This window comes from Lottia gigantea (assembly GCF_000327385.1).
Source record: "Lottia gigantea unplaced genomic scaffold LOTGIsca_20, whole genome shotgun sequence".
Taxonomy (NCBI): Eukaryota; Metazoa; Mollusca; class Gastropoda; family Lottiidae; genus Lottia; species Lottia gigantea.
The window spans coordinates 2,116,366-2,140,452 of record NW_008708401.1 but is presented as its reverse complement, the minus strand read 5'-3'; the positions used below and the strand labels follow the sequence as shown (position 1 = coordinate 2,140,452).

Sequence of the window (24,087 nt, the reverse complement as noted above, 5' to 3'; positions counted from 1 at the left end):
TCGAACGCGTGCTGATGAGACAATAGATATCAAAAGCTTATTTACCTTAGTAGGTGGCATTTTGATTCTAAGATAAGGAAATACTGTGGCTCCTCCATATTCTACATTTGATAGCTAAAATATACATAAGATGAGAGAATTACACGTAGCATTCGACATTCATATCATTTTTGTAATAATTAACATTGTGAGGTCATGTGTTATACTATATTTTAAGCCTGGTGCGCCTGGTTCGAAATTGCCAAAAATGCGCCATCTTCTTGATAGTTATATACGTTAATTCCTTATGTATATATATAAGGTAGATAACATTAAAAAATAGCACAGCCTATCGAAAACTGTTGACATTTGGCTATTGAAAATCGAAGGGTTTGTACAAATTGTGAGATTCAATGCTAATGATGAGATCTTGCAGTTTTTCAACCCGTGGCATCTAACTCCTTTAGAGGTCGTTAAATGGGATAGTTTAATTGGACAAATAATGGTTTTTCTTTTCCATTATCATTATTTTAGGAACAGTGTACAAATTGCAGTTTGTAATTTTATTTCAAATATCTATACCTTTTCTCTATATTACCCTTTCAGGATCCTTATCAACTACATCAACCGCCTCCTCCCTATAAACCTTTATTATTTAGTGTTTCTTTATTTTTCCCTGAAATCTTCCATGTCTGAATAGAACGACTTAGATCATGCTAGCCTACAAAGAACCTCGTTACCATCTAAAAATTACCCCGAGGATGAAAACCCCTGGTCTTAATCATTTTAAAATTAACTACCGTGAACTATAATATTCACACACATTCCTGTTTTAAAATTCAGACCAGCGTTCAACAAGAAAGGGAAAATGGAATAAAATAAATGCAAGAGCACTTATACTTACGTAGATAAGAAATGTCGCAATTCTATCTCCAGATTGCTGTAATTCTTCTATAGCATTTAATACCAAATCTGGCTATAAAACGAAACATATCAAAAGAAATATGTTTAAAGCAGTATGTTTCAATTGTTGCAGGTAAAGATGTTTCGTTTTGCGTAGTTCTTCGTGTGACTACATCACCCTATCGTCAGTCGCAGATCGGAGTGGCTGACATGAAAAAAAAAAACCCCGAGATTCCGTGTGCTGTCACTCAGATCACTCCTGCGGATGTACATACCAGAAAAATTGTTTGCACCTCCAAATCTATCCCCACTTTATTTTTAACAAATTAAAAAAATAAAGATATTTGTACGTTTTTGCACCAAAGTATGTGTCAGAATACACCAAATCAATTCAATTTTTCGAAAAAATTTCTTGTGAGATCCCTCTCAGACGCTCTATTAGAGGCTTGCAACTTTGACGCCTATACACAGAATGGCCACATTTAGAATTCAGCCTCGACATTAATTCCTTCATCTTTTGGAAATCGAATTAAGAGTTAGCTAATGCTGTTGGCTTCGCATAATTTGCCTAAATGCATACTGCATAACTTATAGTAGTAGTCTTCGGTAAGTGTGTATATGATAAGTTAACGAATTGAATTTACTGTTAACATAGGAATATACACTTGTATTCATAGATCAAGCACACACTATAATGACAGATGGCTATTTGATCTCTTTGTGTTCACTCAGAAAGAGTGGTACATTTTAGTTTTAGTTTCGGATATTAACATGTTTCTAGAACATGTACTGTTACCATTAAAATAACAGATGTAAACCTACCGATGCATCCACATGTGGTCGGTATTCTCCACCAATACCATAATTCACTACCTGGAAATAAATCAAACCTATAACTACACACACTAGACAATCATTACTAGTTAAAGGGATTGTAAAGATGGATTCTAAATATTTCTATGTGTATCGGGGACACTGTTAGCATCAATTTGCACCATTCCAATTTTCAATCAGACGTCTGTGGATCCTGTAATTCTTCGAAATAATCCGATATGTATTCGTCTAAAGTCTGTAAATAGCTCTGGGTGGTTTATGCTTTAAAGGATCTTTGGACTTTGCCACATTTGGCACTTTACAATCTGAAAGCAACTGGATTTTCAACGACAACCAGAAGCTTGTGGCATCTGGGATAATCTAATCTAGATTATGGTGATCCGGGCGCAAACAACTGAAACAAACGTAGTTGTTACCAGCTGCTAACGTACCACTTTTGGATCTTGTCGTCGACATCCAGTTGCTTACAGTTGCCGTTGTTTTCTGTGGTGGATTTTATATAATGCTTTGAATCGCCGCTGGACCTAAGACCATATACATTACATCCACTGTACCTGATAGGCTTCAGCAGATGAAATCCCTTCAGTGTTTTGATGTGTGTTGAGATGAGTTAGCTCCCCTATTTTCTGTGATAATAAAAGAAACAACAGATTGGCCGAATCATCTAAAAATGTACTGAAAAGAAACGTTTACAATATATCATTTCGTATGATTGGAAATGCCTTTATTTGGTAATAGAGCAGTCACGAGTAACACTGCATTTTATTGGAAACGTATTCTAAATTCTTGCACTGTTGCATCCATAACATTAAATAATGAAATGAAATAGACTTAATCTTACTTTGAGCTCGTTCTTCCAAAAACGCCACGCGTACCACTACCTACAGTCAAACTTTTAGCCAACTGAAAAAATAATAATAATAATGAAAATAATACGAGTATGCTAGTACTACAGGGCAGCCTCAATAATATATAATTTTTCTTTTCTGTCGGCAACTACACCCACTGACATATTCGATAAAATGCTTCTTTAAGAGTAAAAGAGATCTAAAGGAGTTTTTCTTATAAAACACTGATAGCATCTTTTGCATCATTCCAATTTTTTTCAGATTTCTGTAGTTCCTGCATTCCCATTACACCTAAGTGTTTGATAGATTCACAAACCGCGAAGGGCCTTATAGGTGATACAATCATCTTTTGCGATTAGTGACGTCATCAAACACTTATTTATTGAGGAATTTCAGGAACCACAGACGCCTGACTGAAATTTGGAATGGTGCAATCAGTGTCCCCGATACACATACAATTTCAAAATCCTTTCAAGTAATTACCTTCTTGACTGAATGATTCTTCAAAGTCTTTATAGTTTCGTCATTAATAACATCATAAAAGACTGAGATATAAGGTTGCCAATGTAAAATTTCTTCTTTGTATAAAACATACGGGAGGAAATGTTTTTGATATCTACAAACATGATACCATTTGTTACCTAACTGAAAAATAAAAGTACCATAAAAGGGAATAAAATATCGAATATAATCCTTATTCGTCATATATACTTTCTTACCGACAGAGAGTTACCATTCTGGCTGCTATATGTATCACTTTCCAAACTCTGATTTGAGTGTGTGTGGGAGGGGGGATGATCTGCCACAATGAAAAAAAAAGCACCGTCAAAGCCAGGAGGATATTCATATTTTCAGGTGGGTCTGACGACACCAAGATCTTCATTATTATGAACCATCTAGTCAAAAGAAAGAAAATGTCACTTCGACAAATAATTATTTACAGTCGAATCTCTCGGTTGGGGATGGACCTCTTAAAGTATTCTAAACATACCACCATAGTTGATTGTGTACAAGACTGAACGTATTCAGGACCAGCGTCGTCAGAAGGGAACATTATTTCTTCGTCTATATATGAATTTTTAAGCTTCAATAAATCTAACACCATTTGATGATTTGGATCTATAAATTGAAGGTTAGAAATAAAAGTTACTTTATGTTACTATATGGACATTTGAGCATTAACAAACCACCGTACATGAACCATCGTACATTTGTTACTTAGACAAAACAAAAAATCAAATTAAGAATAAATAATAAATATGAGTATTTATTCATCAGTGGAATTATCTGATGTCATAAATATACAACAGAACCCCAATAAATACATAAATGTAATCGCTTTTCAATAATTACTTAGTTTTATGAATGATTACTTAGTTTTGTGGATAATTACTTAGTTTTACGGATTTATCAGATTAAAAGGGATTCTATAGTTAAGACACGGGGTAAGTCCAATTAAAGTTCGTAGGACTGACTTTGGATTGTGAAGTCCAGTTTCCAGAGTTTGGTGTCTTGAAGATGATCTATATTGGAAACATGTGTTGGTAGCGTGTACAGAGCACTTATCAATTAGAAGAGTATGGTTCTGACAAACTTGAAGCAATAAATTATGCTCACTCATTAGTGCTATCTTTTCCAAATATTTGACCCCATCTTCAAATCGATGTGCCTAAAAAATAAAACAGTAAACACAAATAAACTTAAAAACAAATATTTTCGATGTTAAGTCTGGTTTTATAACAAATTCGTGTTTCTTACTTTTTCATCTGAATATTCTAGAATTTTTTTAGATAGATTAACTCATTTGAACATAGATTAGAACATACATTAAACAATAGATTAGACCTTGGACATAAATCAAAACATGGATTAGAACAAAGATTTGGGCATAGTTTAAGCTTAATAGGACAAAGGCGCAATTTTTTTGACCAATAGTACCTTAGTCTCAGAAACGGCAATTTTTTTTTAGCTTAGCCAATCAGTATTAGTGTTCATAGCTCATCCTTGAAATTTGAGCCTTAAAATCCATGTGTGTCCAGAATTACTTGCGTTTGAAAGTTAAAAAGACTAGTCGTCTTTCTTGATACACTTCTGAAGACTATTTACATACATTCTGTCCTTTAACACTTGCACACAAAATAACATAAGAATAAAACTCCGTACTAGCAAGACAATTCCGTCAATCAAAAATCTCGTCCAAAGAATGGCAAAATCATGAGTAAAGTTGTATAGTAGTGGACTGCTCCGAAAAGAAGCACCATCAGATGTTCCGAAAAGAGTGAGCATAGTCTGCCTCAGGCGCAACACCTGTCACTACTATAATGGTCAAAACCAGACCAATTCATGCCTGACCAAACAAATCAGCCTTTGTATTAATTTTATCAAGGAGTTCTCCATAATGACAATAAAATTTCCTGAATTTGAAATTTGAACGTGATTAGAACATAGAATTGAACTTGATTAGAAAATAAGTCAGTTCTAGGATAGAATAGACTAGAACAGGTGTTCTCAACCTGGGGGTCAAAGATCATGTAAGAGGTATACCCACAAATATAGATTATAGCAACTTACACGGAAATATATTTCTGAAGCAGCTCTAAATAAGTTAAATTGCAATAATGAGTTATTGTCTGTTTGTTCTTCTGTCAAAGCGACGTCTATCCACGTTAAGCCTATTTCAAGATGTTGGTCCGGAACCAAGTTTACTATCTGTACTGCATCATATATATTGAGTTTATGACCAGAACGATTCATTACCCTGCCGTGGTACAAATCAACGGAACTAAAGTTATACACAGCCTGTAGCCGAACTAAGGATAGGTAGGCTTCATTCAAATCCTCCTCTTGCGGCAGTTCGACTGTAGCTTTCAATTTTGTTACATCTGAAATGAAATAGAATTTGACGACCTTCACTGTATTGGTTTTATGAAGGGTGGCTGAAAATTGGAATGGTGCATTGCGATGCTCTCAGTATCCTCCATACATATAAGAAGTTTTGAAAACTTATAATTCCAGTTGAAGTTATTATACATGCCGTGGAGGTAGACATTCTTAGTTTGATTAAGTAGTATAATAGTTCACATTCACTAGATTTCTTCATGCGTTTCATTAATTCATTCATCCGATTTTGGGTTTATAATGTGCAAGATACATTTGTTTGTAACGTCTTAAGCTAAAAGTATCGACGATCTATGTCTTATATGAAGCCATATTGTTTACAGAAAAATGGCTATTGCAGTCAAGGTAGTAGACGAAGTTCGTAATATCTTGTCATTTTGAAGATGTACTATGTCATGGTCGTTTTACATTATTTCAAAGGGATTTTATATTGTTACATGGTGACCTTCCAGAAGACGTATGTTATCTTGCATGGGAAGTTATACTGCTCTAAGATTCCAAATACTGTCATGTAAGTTATTCACACACCTTTGAAATTTAGAAGTTTTGAGAGGGGTTGAAAAAATTCTGTGACGTAAAATTTGATGGTGCACACAGCCGATGTTGGATGGTAAATGTCACTTAATCGTTCTTCTGTAGTTTGACCAACAACTCGCAATACTATATTCTTGTATATGCTGGAAAGGATTAAAAGCGTTCAATACATCATTGTTGAAACACATTTTAAAACAAAATTATTTTCATACATTTTCATACGATGCCACACCGTCTACATAAGGGAAGGGTATATTATCACCTGTATACATATATGTCTTTTCACATATAATTGGCAACGTTTTTCATAATGAAAAGTTTGTATACTACCCCTGTAATAAATACTTGGAAAAGACATGATTATTAACAATTCGATAAGAAAACTATTAAGAGGCAAAAATCACTTACTTTTGAAGCCAATTCAGCCGACTCTGTTCGTAATTTATTTCATAAACAGATGTTTTAGGATCCCTGAAATTAAAATTGCTCATCAACTTCTTTCCTTTTTTCCAATGTTTTTGTCTCCATTTTAATCTAAGACGCTTTCTATCACATTCCCGTTATAATGACGTTTTTTTAATCAATTAAAGCGTGTCAACCTGTTTTTGATAACAATGGCGAATTATGGGATGGCAAAACCCCAATATTTCTCTCCTGTCGTTATACCACGATTACCAAAAATTGTCCTTTATAGGAATGTGACCTTCGTTTGAATTTGTATCATCATAATGATGAAATATGATACTAGCAAAACGATAAGTGTTCATGATACAGACTCTGTCGGGGTGTAAGAATCTCGAGGCTTTGATATGTCATAGTTGTAAATGTGTACGGATAATCCGGGGTAGATCAATGCTCAAAGGTTTTACCAAGGATCAGCTAGAAAAGAGGATTTCTGAGAGCCTAAGTTGTTATTATAAAATTGTGATTAATTTCTTTCTTTCTGACCTCTTCAAAGTTAAGACTTGTTGTTCTGCTTTATCACAATAGCCTTTGACAATAGGTATAATAGCTTCTTCAGCCAACACTAACTGACGTATTTTAGAAAGGGACGATGTTATACCACAAACAGAGCGGGTATGCCACAAAACTACTGAGCACACTATCAAATGTCTGAAAGGAAAAATACTGTACATGTTCGAATCTTTTCAACCGAACTTAAGACCTGAGAGACTCACACCTATTTTAAGTCTTGAAGCAGATACCTATGCAAGGTCCTCTTCAGTTAGTACCCTGGACTGGAGAGGCTAATAAGATTGAAAAAATTGCAGAGTTTATTTGCAAAATGGTCTTTATTATACAAATTTTACGTTTTGAGTAAAAGGCAATTATTTGTCACCGATATCTGCTCCAGTTTTATGTTAGTGACAAGGTACATTTGCTGAGAAAAAAATTCTAAATCTCATTCAATTAGTTTTAAGTTAAAAATAGTTTGAAATAATATTTTTGGAAAATGGTCCATATCCATAACGTCATTTTTTTTCGCAAAATTATGTATATCGATAATCGTACTGATATAGGACAGATAAACCACCGGATACGACCACTTGCTAAATGCATTATCGCCGTCACAGATCAAACTGAATATTTCAGCCGGTCATGAATAGATTTGATAAAGGCCTTTTAACTTTGGATTAGGATTAACTTTGGTTAACATTAGGCAAGTTTGGGTTTTATCCTGTATCTGAATCTATGGTTAACTTGCTGAATTACCATCTCGATTTCAGATAGCATTTATCATTAACAGCTAACAAGTTATGTTGATTCTGCTATATAGATATCGTGTGGAAGGAAATAAAAAACCACAACGGTTTTTTTTTCAAACTCATCAGCTGAATTCATAAATATAGAATGTAAATAAAAACTATTAACAAAATAACAATCAACAATGAAATATATAATGAGGAGATGATTGGAACAGGTAACATAAGGTAACAACTAAAGAACTTTATACATCACATCCACAGGTTATGTCATGTCATACGGTGTTATCTCTGTTGAATAAGGGCCTAAATAGTAAAAAAAAACATGCTGACTAATATTTATAGGGCTATAACATGTGAGTAGAGAAAGTGTTTATAGAGATTTATTATTCAATATTTATGTCAGTATAACATCACCAGTAAGTGTGCAATGAAGAATGTTTCCAAAACTGCAAAATAACATCAGTTTCATCACTACCATCGTGATGATGTCATTTCTCAACTTCGTGTTCTGTTTTCAGTTTTCGTATTTTGTCTTTAGATTACGCTTTATCCAACATCAATACATATTTCTATGGAATTTGGGAAATGCAAATAAAGGGAATATATTTGCACCGCAAAATCCGTTTCTCTCAAAATGTTTTAAGTCATTGATAGGTCTCAGATCAGACACAGCCATCAGGCCTATACACTGTTTAAAATAAGCTAAGCGTGAAACTGGTATAATAAACTGTTTTATTCGGAAAAATGTATAGAAATTAAAGAAAATAGTCATTAGACCTATCTATCGTAATGTTCTTTAAGCTGCTCAGCCATGTTTTTTGTGAAAAAAAAAATCTAAAATAAGAGTGTCTATTCGCCACACGTGGTAAATTTTTAGATAACAGTTTTTATGGTGCTTTTATGGTTCTGGAATACCTAACAATATTATACCAAGCTTATGGCGACCGCCTACAGAGTTGATTTTTTAGCTAGTGGGGCTTACCTGCAAAAGATCATGATGGCATAGTAAATTTCATAAGACGAGTCAAGAAACATTACAATGTGTCTAATTTGACCATGACAAATCCCTATTTTCGTTTTATAGTTTATTAATATTCAGATTAAGCAAACATTTTCAAACATATTCGCCATAAATCAATTTCAAAATTAAAATTTCAGAACATTCTTGTGAAATATCACAAAATGAATTTTGCATAATCGAGAATAAGTATCATCTCAAAAAAAAACTCAAATTTGGCGTTCACGTTTTGCAAACAAACACTTCATTTATCTCGGGGATTTGACCTGAAACACTGGGGTCATATAGGGACTCTCAGGGATAAAATCACAGACGATTATTAGTTCAGGAGCCAGTAGAGTGGCGTTAAAGCATTTGGGAAGAAAGTCTGAAGATCAACCATATACCCCCTTCATAACAGAATATCAATACTTCTCAAGCAACACCTATTCAGTAATTCAGAAGCACACAACAAAGTTAAATTGTTTAAATAACTAAATGAATTAATGTAGAATAGAAAGAACTTACCGTAGGACAGTCATATTGAAAGTTTAACAGAACAGTTTAATATCTACAAACAAGCAATTGTAAAGCGGATGTAATACAATAACAAGTGATGATGTACCAGATGTGAACGACAAAACTGATATATTTGTGCACAGGTGTTTTAGTAGAGCGGTAGCGTGCTCCCTTTAAAGCATAGTTCACGATGAAAGGTTTCAGTGACGATACAAGAGATATTAATCTTTTAAAACATTGTTCAAATCACCTTATTATGTATGTTTTTCTCAGAAATTTTAATCATGATGTTAATGATACGAATATCACAAAAGGATGAAAACTATTATATATACATAGAAGCTATTTTTATATTTGTATGAAACTTATCTGTAGGATTGTATTGTGATATTGTAAACAATGTGCAAATTGAATTAGATTCATTAAACTTACACATTGACCTTGACCACAGGAAGCGGACTCAAAATGTGGGTGCCATAGAGGATTAGCGCTCACTTATGAGGAGGGTTTGGAAATTTTGAATATAAGGGTTGATTTTTGTTTGCAGTTAAAGCCTTTCCAGACGACAGCAACACAAATAGCCAACAACGAAAACAAAACACAACAACAACAATCATGACCACAACAACATTATTTATATACACAGTCATTAGTCATAAATTGATATAAAACACGCTCGTGTATGATTATATTTACATCGTTATTCATACACAATAGATATTGTCATCAGAGATTACTCGACAATATTGATTAACTGCAAATGCATTTTATATTTCCTCAGCCAAAGTAAATATTGAAAGGGATACAGTCTTCTATTTATTGTTGCTTTGACTGAATGTTTAAAGTTTAAATATGATCAGGTTTCAATTTAAGCAGTATCAAATCGCATCGCACTTTCCTATGATTAGCAATCAAATTGTATATTTTTCGTTAGAATTTTCTACCAAATCTAGAAATATACAGCAACATTCGCTTATATATGTAACCTGAAGGAGCTATCATCACTGGGCGAGTTCGATCTGACATCTTTAACTGGAGCATTTTGAATTTTTCGGAATTTTTATGAATTTCGTTTCACAAACCAGTTTTATGTTACAAAGAGGGGTACATGCTTGTGTTACAAGGTGTTACGTGGGAGGGGGTTGATGTCAAAAATGCCCTTTTTGAAGAACACCTATACCTTTACATTTATTCTAAATGATCTAATGAATCAAGGGGTTGCATTATTAAACCCTAACCCGTTATTAACGTTATCATATAGCTATAATTGTGTACAATCATCCGCTTAATTAATCCAACAATCAAAGGCGTGTAAAGCAATTAGTTACAACACAATAGTCAGCATTAATCAGGAACAGTTTTAATACAGATACAAAGCCATGAAAACGCTAGAAATTTTTGAAGCATATTTACGATTTGGGAAGTACGTAGGTCTTGTTCGACCAAACGTTGATGTCCATGGAAGATACAAGGGTCTGAAACAGGTCATGCTATGGATACAGTTTACAGTAGTGCTGATTATTCTATGGTCTGGAGTGATAAAATTAATCATGAGTTTAACGATAGAAGATGACATAGAAAATAGAGGCCTGACATTTCTGTGTGCTATAGCTTTTTTTACTGGAACGGCTTTTATATCAACAACAACGTATATAGCAATTTACAGAGAGTTTGACAAGTTCTGCTCACTTCTGGATAATCATAGAAAATGTTTTGGAGATCATGATGGTTATTCGTGGATACATAAATCAAGAAACGCGCGACTGACTCTGTGGGTATCCATACCACTTATGGCCATACTCTGTGGTATATTTATCTTGTTTACGTATTATAATAACGGAGACTTGGCTAACTTATTTTGGCCCTTTAATTTCAACACAGTCCTGGATTCTGTTATAACCATGGTGTACTATATAACATTCCTCTTTTTCAACGTGTGGCATCAATTGCTGACAGGGTTTTTCTTCATTTCTTCCTCATTGTTATTTATTAAGGAATTCAAGTTAATCAACAACAAATTGAAAACAGTAATATCAGAGTCAACAAAATCTATGTCACCACACGTGGAGGTTATTCGGCAAGAACATGCCAGTCTTGTGGGCTGCTTTGAAAGCAATAAGAGCCTATTTAAACATTATATATTTGCTATTTACGCTGTAACTGTGCCAGCTATTGGTTTCTTCTTGTATGGTGCTATCCGTGGTAAAATGCATCTGGCTGAGATTGTAGCTTTGTTTTGTATGGCACTGATGAATTCATTGGCAAATTTGTCTTACACGCTTATAGGCGCGACTCTTCATGCAAAAGTAAGTAGTGTATTATTTTTATTCATCTAGAAAACTGACATCTAGCATCTAGATCTACGAGATGGTTTACGAGTTAGTTGACATCTAGACTATTGAATCATCAAGACTATACGAGTCTGTCGACATCTAGTATCTAGATCCATCAAGGCTGTGCTTGTCACTCGACATCTAGCATCATGTTCTGTCAAGACTATACGAGTCAGTCTAGCATCTTGTTCCGTCAATTCCATACGAGTCAGTCGACATTTAGCATCTAGCCCATCAAGGCTTTACGAGTCAGTCGACATTTCATCTAGATCCACCAAGACTTTACGAGTCAGTCGAAATTTAGTATCTAGGCCTGTCAAGGTTGTAGGAGTCAATCCGCGTCTAGCATCTAGATCGATCAAGGCTGCACGAGTCAGTTGACTTCTAACATCTAGATCCATCAAGACTGTACGCGTCAATCGACCTTTAGCATCCAGATCCATTAAGGCTGTACGCGTCAGTCGAAATTTAGCATCAAGAATCATCAAGGCTGTCTAGCATTTTGTTCCATCGAGACTGTATGAAGAGTCAGTCCACATTACGTATGTTTCAGGCTCATGAACCATATGAAATATTAAACAGAGTGGATATCCTAGAAGTCTCTGATAAAACAGCAGAATCGGTAAGTATAAGCATTTACACAAACACCATCTGGCAAATCAAGAATATCTTCAATACACATTATATCATTATCTGAAAGGAGCACCCATTTTGTGAAGCAAGTCGCCGCTACTTTACCACTGTCAAATTGATTATTTTTGGGTGCTCAAATTCAATGATGCTTGCCATGCTTGTACTCAGATGTTATGTATATTGTATTTGTAAATATTTGTATTATATATATATATAAATCCAAATCCTTACAGGTGTCCTTATTTATGAAAAGATTAACAGGCCCACCAATAAGTTATTCTATATATGGTATGATGACTCTCGATTCTAGTGCTATCTTACAGGTATGTTTAACTGTTATACTTTATATGATATGATGATACAAGACGGTATGTTTAACAATAGATTATACTATATTTGGTATGATGACTCTCGATTCTAGTGGTATCTTACAGGTATGTTTAACTGTAGGTTATACTTTATATGATATGATGATACAAGACGGTATGTTAAACAATAGATTATACTATATATGGTATGATGACTCTCGATTCTAGTGCTATCTTACAGGTATGTTTAACTGTAGGTTATACTTTATATGATATGATGATACAAGACGGTATGTTTAACAATAGATTATACTATATATGGTATGATACTAGATTCTAGTACTATCTTACAGGTATGTTTAACAGTAGATTATACTATATATGGTATGATACTAGATTTTAGTGCTATACTACAGGTATGTTTAACAGTAGATTATACTATATATGGTATGATACTAGATTCTAGTGCTATCCTACAGCTATGTTTAACAATAGATTATACTACATGTATATATGATGTGATGATACTAGATTCTAGTACTAAACTACCGGTATGTTTAACAATAGATTATACTATATATGGTATGATACTAGATTTTAGTGCTATACTACAGGTATGTTTAACAGTAGATTATACTATATATGGTATGATACTAGATTATATGGTATGATACTAGATTCTAGTGCTATTCTACAGGTATGTTTAACAATAGATTATACTATATATGGTATGATACTAGATTCTAGTGCTATTCTACAGCTATGTTTAACAGTAGATTATACTACATGTATATATGATGTGATGATACTAGATTCTAGTACTATCCTACCGGTATGTTTAACAATAGATTATACTACATATGGTATGATACTAGATACTAGTGTTATTCTACCGGTATGTTTAACAATAGATTATACTATATATGATATGATACTAGATTCTAGTGCTATTCTACAGGTATGTTTAACAATAGATTATACAATATGTGGTATGATACTAGATTCTAGTGCTATCCTACAGGTATGTTTAACAGTAGATTATACTATATATAGTATGGTGATACTAGATTCTAGTGCTATTCTACCGGTATGTTTAACAGTAGATTATACTATATATGATATGATACTAGATTCTAGTGCTATACTACAGGTTCGTTTGACTTAGGGTTATACTTAACGTAGTGTTTTCCTCAATCAGTTTTGTAATTTATTTTTCAGTTATTTGGTACATTGGTAACATATGCTATAGTAATGTTACAGTTTGCAGGATCACCCTCCTCTACTATTGTCCAATGTTACAATACAACTTACTAATGTGGTATGAGATAGGGATACACATACATCTAAATCCCTTAAGTATAACTTAAAATACAGATTACACAAACAATAACATGTACTTAAGTACGTGCAAAAATATAGGTCACATGAGATCAAATCGCGTGATATAACAAACAAATACAGAAAATCTTTTAAGATGTCCGGTCAAGATTTATCAAATATATACCTGTTCGAGTTAAATACTTTTATTGCTGGGTCGTTCGTTTTATTATAAATCATAGATATAGTACTTATTTCATTTCATATGTTGTTTGATTTTGTCGGCATCTAGGCTGTGATTCGTGGATTGTAATTTGCATGTCTACAAGTCAGTTTTCTTCTCTTTACCTTCATGGCTTATTTCAATTGCTAAATTTTATTATTTAGTGATAAGGATAACTGTATCGTTCTATTGAAGATCAAAGGGTAACGTCACATCTGTATGTTAATGAAAGAGAATGTGTGGGTTAACGACAAATGCAATATTTTTTTCGATCCACTTCTTCCCACTTTTTGTCAAATACATTCTATTTCATCGATAAGTTATTGGTTCAAATTCACTATCGCTTCCTTTCTTTGTTTAACACTGAAATATTTATTTTCACATTGTCAATTTTGTGTTTTGACTTACCAACAACATTGATTTTATTTAATGGAAATCACAATTGAATTTTATCATTGTTCTAGGCTTATTGTTGTAGGAATTACGGTAATGATATCGATATGAGAGTAATTGTTTATAAATTTTCAATCTAATTAAAAGGAATTTACAAATTAGTTTGTTTTTGTTTAATGGACACAAATCAATCAGTATCAAAATCCCACAATATTGTGTAAAATGTTAGGCACTTATAAAGAATGATTATCAAAGAGATGAATCCAATGTATGATGACTTTTCTCCGTAGAATCATTTTTATATCCTTTATTGTTGGTTAAACGTACACTTCCGGTTCTTTAAAACTTGGTGATCGACATTGTTTGCAACATCCGGTTACGGTAGAGTCAGATTTATCTCCCTTGAAATTGGGTAAGATAGGAACATATTTTGAGCATGCTAATTTGTCTAGATATTTTTGTAAAAATGGTATATCATAAACATGTGATGAACTGCCGTCGTCTGAATCATGTTTGTCCGTTTCCCGCCAAGCTTTTATTCCCCTTTCTTCGTCAGACCCTGGAAAAAAAACTTTAATAATAAATGAATTTATCGCAATAATAAAGCATTTCTTACAGTTCTTCAACATGTGCTTATCAAAATTCAAAATCCAAACAATAACAGTTAATTATAAACTTTTATTATGATTAAAATTCTTGAAAGATATGATATAGAACATAAAATAATCATGGCACATGAATTCACATGGCGATGGTGCTGCCAATAACAAACTAGTTTTCTAAAACTTTATAATGAAAACATCGGATGACATGATTGGAATGCACATAGGAATATTGTAGGATCAAACAAGAAAAAGTTGGTGGTTAACGGGATTTACCTGGAATTGTGTTATCTAAGAAAAATGCCAATAAACCTGCCACAAACATGTTGGTACTCAATAATACTGTAAATATCTGATCAACAAAAACACTGCCTACAAAAATGAAACTGAGTTTTAAGATCTCTCTCTCCCAAAGTAGTTTACTGCTAGCTTGTCAACTATAAAACTACATCTTTGTTGTGGTTCAAGAACTGTTTCGTCACATATTGCCATAATTCATTAAAATATTTGTGACAGCGAAAGGCGTGAACATTTTTGGCTCGTTGGTAGATGAAAAGTTAACGTTCGCTTCCAGCGGATGCTGATATCGCAAACAATGTAGTTGTTGGTAGTCGTAGTAGTTGGTAGTTTGGTTGGTTCAAATTAGGAGAACATGAAATTTACCTGTACTTATAGGCGAGGAAGATTGTATTTTCAACCAGGTTGGTACAGATAATGCAAACACCAACGGAACACCAATAACAAATAGATTTCTAGAAGAGTTAAGATTCACAAATTGTAAATTAGAGAGACCAACTGCAGTCACCATACCTAAAATATGACACATAATAAGATACTATTAGAATACTCGATGTTCTAAATTTGCGTTACATGTATCGATAAATTACGGGTTATTTTTTTAATAATATAACAACATGGTTAAGAAGGTGATACAGGGATGCCGCTGCTGAAGGTAAACTGGTACCATGTTATGTTCGCTTATCGCTACACTAACAACAGGTACGGCCTAAATCTCATTTAGCGAGATGTCGTCTATTTATGCGAAAACAACATCATACCAGTTTATAGATGGAATGGGGGACCAGTTTATGCTGAATTTATAACTAGAAGGTAATTTTTGTTTATATATCATCATAATAGATGAGCTGGTGACACAAGGGGTGTCACTTCCGGTCGTGCTAGTAATACACATAGAGCATTCGTATGACGTCACAGCTAGAGCGTGCGCTTTCGTGTGACGCAATACCCTGAATTAATTTTATGGGCTTTTCTTTTGGTCAAATTTGATGCGTTTTCCAGGTTTTACAGAGACCTTGAAGCTTGACTTTGAAGCTGTGCGATGACGAAAGTTTTTAATTTGCTCAATGATCATAAATGCTGAGTTAATACCTTACCAAACATGACGAAAAATAGTCCACCAACAATAGAATCTGGTAGAGTAACAAATAATGCTCCAAATTTGGTAAAACAGCCCAAAAACAGCATTATAACTGCACCCACTTGTGTTACAATTCGACTTCCAACCTGTGATGAAAATGGTTATTTGGATTCAGCCAAAAAGTTTTCTGGAATTTATCGACACAAACTAAAAAGAGGTGCATAGAAAAGCAGCCGATCACTTTCACAATTCACTTTCTTAATACACATAAAATATCAATAGAGGTTTAATGCTGAGCACATACTCGTGTGTCAAAAGGAATCAAACGGTTTTGAATACCTTTGTAATGCCAATCGCACCAATATTTTCACTGTAGGATGTGGTGCATCCTGGCGATCCAATACCAGCACCAATTACACAGGCTACCCCTTCCATTCCAATACCTGAAATTGTTACAATACCATAGTAGATTCTACACTTTGTCATAATACCACTATCAGTTCACATATCAAAATCCAAAACATCATGACTAAAATAACGCATTGATGCTGCCTGACTGAAGAGTTTTTTGGGCATTAATCACGGGGCTTTTAACCGGATTTCATTTTGGGATACTAAGAACTATTTCTCAAAAATGTCTGGTAATGGATTTTGAAATGGCATTATTTTCTTTAGTATAACACTGAATCAAAAAGATGGATAACGCCTTACAAAATGGAATGGAATCTTTTGGGAAAGATGACAACATCATTTGCCGGTTAAAAACGAAATAGTTTACCTCTGCTAACAGCACTCCCTGGTGGTGGTGGAGCATTGGCTAATCTTGCACATGCATAATAATCACCTACCGATTCAACTATAGTGGCAAATACTCCAGCTAACATACCAAAAACACCAGCAAGACTAATAGTTGGCATTCCCCATTGTCCTAAAAAATAATCATGTAATGGTTGAAATATAACACACACGTAAAGCAGTAAAATGAACTGTAGGGCCAAACTCAGTGTATAGATAGTTTGTCGAAGTGACACCTGGAGTCCATCCTTTCACTAGAATGCTTTAAAGTGAACAGCACAAAATACATGAACCACTGGTTTTGAGAAACACAAAGATATTTCAGAACGTGTAAGTGATTATTGTTTATTACCTTGGCTACGAAATATATCAACCAATGGTTCAAATACAGGGTCAAGCAAGGCACCCCGATGACCCAATTAGAGAAGGAGGAAACAGACATTTAAACAATTACATTAAATCTTAGTAGACATATATTTTCTCATAAGGTCACGTGTGTCTTTTATATTGGTGCTGGTTACAAAAGTTGTAGAGCAGATATAAAAAGTGAGGCATGAAACATGTTGGTTTCAATATTAAATCTGTTTTAAATTCAACACCATTTTCAACACATCTTTGAAATAAAATAAGTTAGAGTTACCAGGGTAAGGAAATCTAAACCAATCAGCTTTTTCTAAAACAGCAATCTTAACATCTGTTCGAGCCTTATAGCCCCAACCATTTTTATCATCTGGTAAGGCACCACTAGCCGTTAGTATAATACATATAACCCAAGCTGTTACTATAGCTAACATAATCTGGAAAAGCAATGGTTTCCATTATGTTGGAATTAAGATTGCGGGATTTTATGAAAAACCAAACAGAGAGGAGACCATCTTCTCAATGACGAGTTATTATGAACTCAGTCTTATGCCTTTGCTGCAATAGCTACTAGTCTTGTATCACGAAATATATCTAATTGAATATAAGACCCTTATAACTCTTATTGCTTACCGGAAATAGTGTAAATATGGATAAAGTCACTCTCCTAAATCCAGATCCACGTTGATATGTACAGCATGGAATTTTAACCTTTTTTTTACATATTGTGAAAAGATTACTATCAAAGCAACCGTCCTGAAAATGATAAGAAATCGAGGTCGTTACACAAGAATTATGTTGTTTGTACTTCAAATCTCTCACATTGCCCTTTGAAGTTTTAATGGAATAAATTCTATCGTTGGTTTCCAAAAAACATGATTTTGAATTATTTCATTCTAGATTGTGGTAGTTCTATGTACAATGTTTTATATCGCAGCCTTTCGAACTTACGTGATAGCAATCCACCATTGGTTTTCACTTTTCTGATAAGCAGGATTAAAGATGGACAATCCTATCATGGCGATAGTTGGTGTTACAGTTAGTGGTCCAATAAACCTCAACATAACACCTAGTAATCCACTACAACCAATAACTAGTTGAAATAAAGATGCTATCATAATGGCTCCAGTCACCTGAAATTAAATGGAGTTTATCGTACTACTTTTCTGAAACCAATTCAATAGTACTGTATGGGTCAATGAGGACGTCTTACTTGCTCCTGTTATAGACGATCTTTTCTCCATGATAATTGAGGAATTAAGACATACCTATCCCCAAAATAAATGGACATACCTCAATGATTCTGGTTTGCCAGATCTCTCGATGAACAGGTCCTCCTATTTCTGGTAAAGTTTCATTGTCTGTGGAAAAAAAGATAGACTTCCAGACAAAGAAAACTCCCACTGGCATCTTTCATTTTAAATCAAAATATACAACTAGGGCAACTACTCATATTAAATATTTTTGAATTATACCGAAAAACAATATGATTTCTACCAAGTTTCGTAGAAATCTGTTAGGTATTATTTCATTTGCAGTGCATAGGACCAATAGAGGGCGGACGAAAAAAGGATGGACGGAGGGCGATGGATAGTCGGACATGGGTGACGCCAATATTCGCTCCACATTTCATGAGCAATAGAGCACATCATCTAGCTGATTTTGTGTTGTTCAATTTGTAATGACTCGGTACTGTATTTAGAATGACAATATTATTATGTTATATGGTTGGATTTGACGGTACGGACATTGGCGAATACTTTTATGAAATAGCATTGAATCAGTCTATATTTCTCCGAAGGTAATAGTAGCAGTGTGTATTGCATCGTGTCCAAACCACACCATTCATCATACTTCCTCGGAGCCGTGGTAATACATGTTAGGAAAACAACGTATTCATAGATAAATATTGTCCAATCAAAATTGGCCCTGGAATCTTTCTAGGAAATCTAAGCCAATCAAATAAACTACTCGTTATGACGCTTTGTTTGTCAACGTAAACAAAACGAAAGCGACCACAAACCGAAGTGTTGTGGGCTTAGTTTAATACGGGTTAATAAGACCATGTCAAAATCCGTATTCGAGATATACGATGTGTTTAACGGTATACTTACAATTTTTAATATTGAAAGGACAGTCTGTTGGTTTGTATATAGCCATCAGAGAGAAGACCGGAGTAATAAAAGCCGGACTACAACTTTGAACGATTGGCAGCCTGAAATTTGAAAAGAATATCGGGAGATTTCTTATTAACAAAAAGCAAAATCTTTCATCTTCGGTGCATATTCTTAACCCTTTAACATGTAATTTGAGCGGTAAGCAAAATTAATTTTTTTTCTGTAATTCAGTAAATTGAACAATTTTGGAAAAAAATTTGGTGATTTTGTATTAATACATTTCTATAGCACAGTCGGTTAGAGCGTTGGTTCTTTACATGACGTCATTTCATTCGTTAAGGTTAGCAAATGGCGGCTGTGGGTTCCGATCTCGATCGGCGTCTGAAAGTCCATCTTCACTCATAATTCTACGAATTTCTAAATTAAAAAACTATAATCCATGGCGCTGTTTTGTTAAAAACGATGTGTTAAAAATTGATTTGTCATAGCAAGTTATAATAGAATATCGCTGACAAGACGTTGCTTACCGTATACCAAAGAATGTTTGTATCAGAGTTGAAAGTCCAGATACAAATATTACTGTACCAATAACCTGGGCTAGGCCTAGTGTATCACCTTCTAAACATAATGCTCCAGATATAATCAGGGGGTAGGCAAATGTTCCTCCTAAACATGTTAGGAAGACCTGAAATGACAACGAAGATGTGCATGCCCCTTCCCCTACTGTTTCATAAACAAGCCCAGACTTACACTAATCCAATATAACTAAAACTAAATAACGGAACACAATTTTATGGTATACTACTCATTAGTTTTATTACACACTGCGTTTCAACAATCTACATTGAAGTGACACTTCACCTGATGGACGGGGGGGGGGGGGGATGCAACCGACGGACAGGGGCGACGGCAATATACGTCCACATTTCTATGTGGGCGTATGATTAAAACTAGGATACAATTTGCTATCTATTTCGTTTTCTGTTATTTTTAGTCTCCATGGTATTGTAAAAAGTATTCTACCAAACAACCAATCAAAGCATGGCCGTTTCTTGTTTTAAAAAAGAGTTATGGGATATCGGAACCTAAAGTAGAGATATGACGGCCTCTTTCGGTTTCGCTATCGCACAATTCCTTATTTTATCAAGACACCCTTCGATTAGTAGGAATACTTCTTTTGGAAGAGGCCTTGATAGAAAACACTCTCCCTTTAACCTGGGAGTTTGCTGTAATTGGCTCATTATGGCACTGTATCTGGTTCAAAATTATTATCATTTCGTTTCTAATGAAAAATAAACTACCGAAAGGAAAGATAACTCCGTATATATTCCGTGCAATTTTTCAATTCACATGTGCTATCAATTTTCTACTTATGGCATGTGCCTGATAGGCCTAATTATATTTTACAATATTAATTTGTCATCTTCTAATAATGAAAATGATATGCAGAAAATGTCACGTGATCTAATTTAATTTCCGTAATATTCAAGGTACGAAAAGACTATCCGAAGATCGCGATCCAGCTAACACGATCCAGTGGTGCAGTTCCAAAGGTTACATGTGATTTTAAGAATTAGTACAATCAGATTTGGATCCTATTTTGAACCAGAGACAGCGCCATAGGTCATTCGTATAGACAAACTGTGTCTTCATCAGCTTCAAACTATGTGAAGAACCTAAACACTCCTTCCTTACCTGACAACCAAGTAATAACGTGATGTGCCATGGCGGTATGTCTGATACACCATATAATACTGTACTGGCTCGGTTACGTTCGTCCGCCTCTCTATCCGTCTTATCCATATTAATAAACTTTTCTTTAAAACATTACAATTTACTGATTTCATTTTCTGATATTGTGAAAGTGCAATGACACGAGGCTGCATAAATTTCAAACTTTCCCACGCCAGAAAAGTATGTTTCCACTAAAAATGTCAATTGAAAGATATCGTAATTATGCATAATAATAGACCAGGAGTGAAAACAAACACATTAAGAAATAAAAATTGTGTTATGCACTAAAACATATCAGGTCATTGTACCAAAATTTGATGAAAGCTTTTTTAGACTGTCATTATACCGGAAGTAGACATTGGAAATCAAATTTGAAAGTATCCAACCTTAAAGGGATTGTAAAAGAGGTTTTCTAAATTATGTATGTGTATCGGGGTCACTTATAGCATCAATTTGCACCATTCCAATTTTCAGTCAGACGTCTGTGGTTCCTGAAATTCGACAAAAAATAAGTGTTTGATAACGTCACAAATCGCAAAATAAGCATTGAGGAATACGCACCCCTTAGAACTCGATTTGGAAGAATATAAAAGATGGAATTATGTTGACCAATGTGTAAACCTCAGTTAGGTAAATAATTATCTATTAATGGTGACTTTAAATAGCAATCACTTTACTTATTCTGAATATAAAAAGTCGTCTCGCCCTGATGATAATGAAAGGGTGACATACCACAAACCCCTAACTGTTTTGTAAACAGGTAAACAAGAAATAGTTAAAAACTAGTGAGGCTGAAACGTCTGGATGGAAACGAGATATAAATTTTTTTTTAATAAAATTGCAATGATCAAAACTTGCGACACAAACTCCAAATATTAGATGAAAATGATACAAACGTTGTATTATCTATAATAATTTCAGCAGGCCTTCAAATTAGCTTCAACTTGGTTGGATGTTTGTGGGAATTACGCGACTAACGAAGGCAGATAAAAACGCCATCTGTTGATTAACCGCAGAGTTATCCCGATGAAGCATCTTGCATTGAGGGGCGTACTACCCTATGCTCCCCTTTCACATAAGGCCCTTTGTCATTAGTGCCCTCAACAAACACTTGGTTTCAATGACCTTATACTCCTACTTATATGTTGGCACACTGAGCTTAAAGAACTTAAACAAATTGTACCTTCACAGTTTTCACTTTCACTTCACTTTTTGAGAGTTTCAATTTCCATTAATCTTTTAGCAACACTTGGTTCTTGTTAAGTGGATGGAAGTCGTTTTAATTTTCACGAAATTTGTTTATCATTCCAACTGTCAGTCATTCACACTGCCCTTTATCTAGCATTCGTCAGTATCGCATTACAATTATGCATTGGGCTGAATTTCTAATTAGATATCGTATTTTTGTCATTCGCCGTCATGTATATCATATTATCACAATTACAAGTTAGCGGCATTTCTAACTAAAAATTGCAGACTCGTTCATCTAGTTCCTCTTTGTCTACGTACAACCTGTACGAAAGAGGTACTGGAAAGGTTGCTTAATATCTTTGTAATTGACCGAGGCTATAGCGGCACTTGAATCTGATTGGTTGTAAATCCGCATCCGTTTTGGTGATAGGAAAAATTAATTAAAATAATTCAGTTAATATGACAATGTCTTCGAATTTTAATTCTTTGCCCGAAAATAGATAAATATAACATCCAAACTGACAAAACTGCTAATTTGTTTCAGTTGTAAACAAGTCGTCTGAAATTATGTGCCTGCGAAACACGCGTGGGAAACACGTCGAAACGTTGCATAAAACTTTAACCAGTGATTGTTGTTCCATAGAGCTGTGTCTATATATGAGAATAATTGTTTATAAATTTGCAATCAAAATTAAAAAATTGTTTTTTGTTTAATGGACACAAGTCAATCAGTATCAAAATTCAACCATGTGTAAAATGTTAGGCACTTATAAAGAATGATTATCAAAGAGATGAATCCAATGTATGATGGTATATCATAAACATGTGATGAACTGCCGTCGTCTGAATTATTTTTGTCCGTTTTATTCCCCTTTCTTTGTCAGATCCTGGAAAATGGAGAAAAAAACTTTGAATTCATCTGAATAATAAAGAATTTGCTTATCCATAATATTTTATTATGATTAAAATTCTTGAAAGATATGATATAGAACATAACATAATCATGGCACGTGAATTCACATGGCGAGGGTGCTGCCAATAACAAAATAGTTTTCTAAAACTTTATAATGAAAACATCGGATGACATGATTGAAATACGAATACTGTAGGATCAAAAAAGATAGCTTGACAGGCAAGGTAATATACGCCCACTAGCGGATTAGATTTTAAATAATAATATTTGGCAGTACAGTAACAATTACCAGTATGAAATATTGAACCTTCAGTCATACACTTCTTTTGATCGTTTTGGGTCGATACTGAACAATTTAATATTACCAACTTTTGTCAAAATACGACAAGAATCATGCCTTTTAACTCAAAAATGAAAGCTCATTTCATGCGGGTGTTTACGCTGTTTACCAGCAATAGTGTCATTAAACGTGAAATGGCGTTTCATAGTCTCAGGATACAGACAACTTTTATCGCCCCCTATTCTTGTAAAAATTGTGCCGATTACGCAAATTAATGAACTTTACTGCTACT

The 24,087-nt window shown here is 34.2% G+C and overlaps 3 protein-coding genes across 3 annotated transcripts in view; 1 reads left to right on the top strand and 2 right to left on the bottom strand.

Moving 5' to 3' along the window:
- Positions 1-9,285, bottom strand: part of LOTGIDRAFT_231571 (hypothetical protein) — a gene marked incomplete at its 3' end in the record, with an annotated part of 9,780 nt that extends 495 nt beyond the window's left edge. The window contains exons 1-13 of the mRNA XM_009053740.1: positions 9,228-9,285; positions 6,945-7,109; positions 6,405-6,467; positions 5,991-6,139; positions 5,136-5,446; positions 4,182-4,233; positions 3,556-3,683; positions 3,048-3,209; positions 2,558-2,619; positions 2,271-2,391; positions 1,705-1,755; positions 884-955; positions 46-114 (exon numbers count right to left, since the gene is read on the bottom strand). Of these exons, the coding sequence (XP_009051988.1) occupies positions 46-114; positions 884-955; positions 1,705-1,755; positions 2,271-2,391; positions 2,558-2,619; positions 3,048-3,209; positions 3,556-3,683; positions 4,182-4,233; positions 5,136-5,446; positions 5,991-6,139; positions 6,405-6,467; positions 6,945-7,109; positions 9,228-9,241 (1,419 nt within the window). The 5' untranslated portion in view covers positions 9,242-9,285. The remainder of the gene's footprint in view (positions 1-45; positions 115-883; positions 956-1,704; positions 1,756-2,270; positions 2,392-2,557; positions 2,620-3,047; positions 3,210-3,555; positions 3,684-4,181; positions 4,234-5,135; positions 5,447-5,990; positions 6,140-6,404; positions 6,468-6,944; positions 7,110-9,227) is intronic.
- A 1,312-nt stretch (positions 9,286-10,597) lies between these two features.
- On the top strand, positions 10,598-13,806 carry LOTGIDRAFT_159425 (hypothetical protein; the record flags this gene model as incomplete). Its single annotated transcript, XM_009053739.1, has 8 exons — positions 10,598-11,524; positions 12,105-12,173; positions 12,418-12,507; positions 12,550-12,618; positions 12,846-13,106; positions 13,190-13,450; positions 13,514-13,642; positions 13,711-13,806. The coding sequence occupies 8 exons, from the start codon at positions 10,598-10,600 to the stop codon at positions 13,804-13,806; spliced, it is 1,902 nt and encodes a 633-aa protein (XP_009051987.1).
- Positions 13,807-14,742: 936 nt separating this feature from the next.
- LOTGIDRAFT_231570 (hypothetical protein) lies at positions 14,743-21,487 on the bottom strand (the record flags this gene model as incomplete). The annotated part of the gene is made up of 13 exons (XM_009053738.1): positions 21,373-21,487; positions 20,203-20,362; positions 19,675-19,773; positions 18,854-18,921; positions 18,512-18,693; positions 18,283-18,316; positions 17,841-17,997; positions 17,184-17,333; positions 16,745-16,848; positions 16,422-16,551; positions 15,691-15,837; positions 15,304-15,399; positions 14,743-14,984 (listed from the first exon to the last, which is right to left on the bottom strand). Exons 1-13 carry the CDS (start codon positions 21,478-21,480, stop codon positions 14,743-14,745), a joined length of 1,677 nt encoding a protein of 558 aa, XP_009051986.1. The 5' UTR covers positions 21,481-21,487.
- Positions 21,488-24,087: the final 2,600 nt, after the last annotated feature.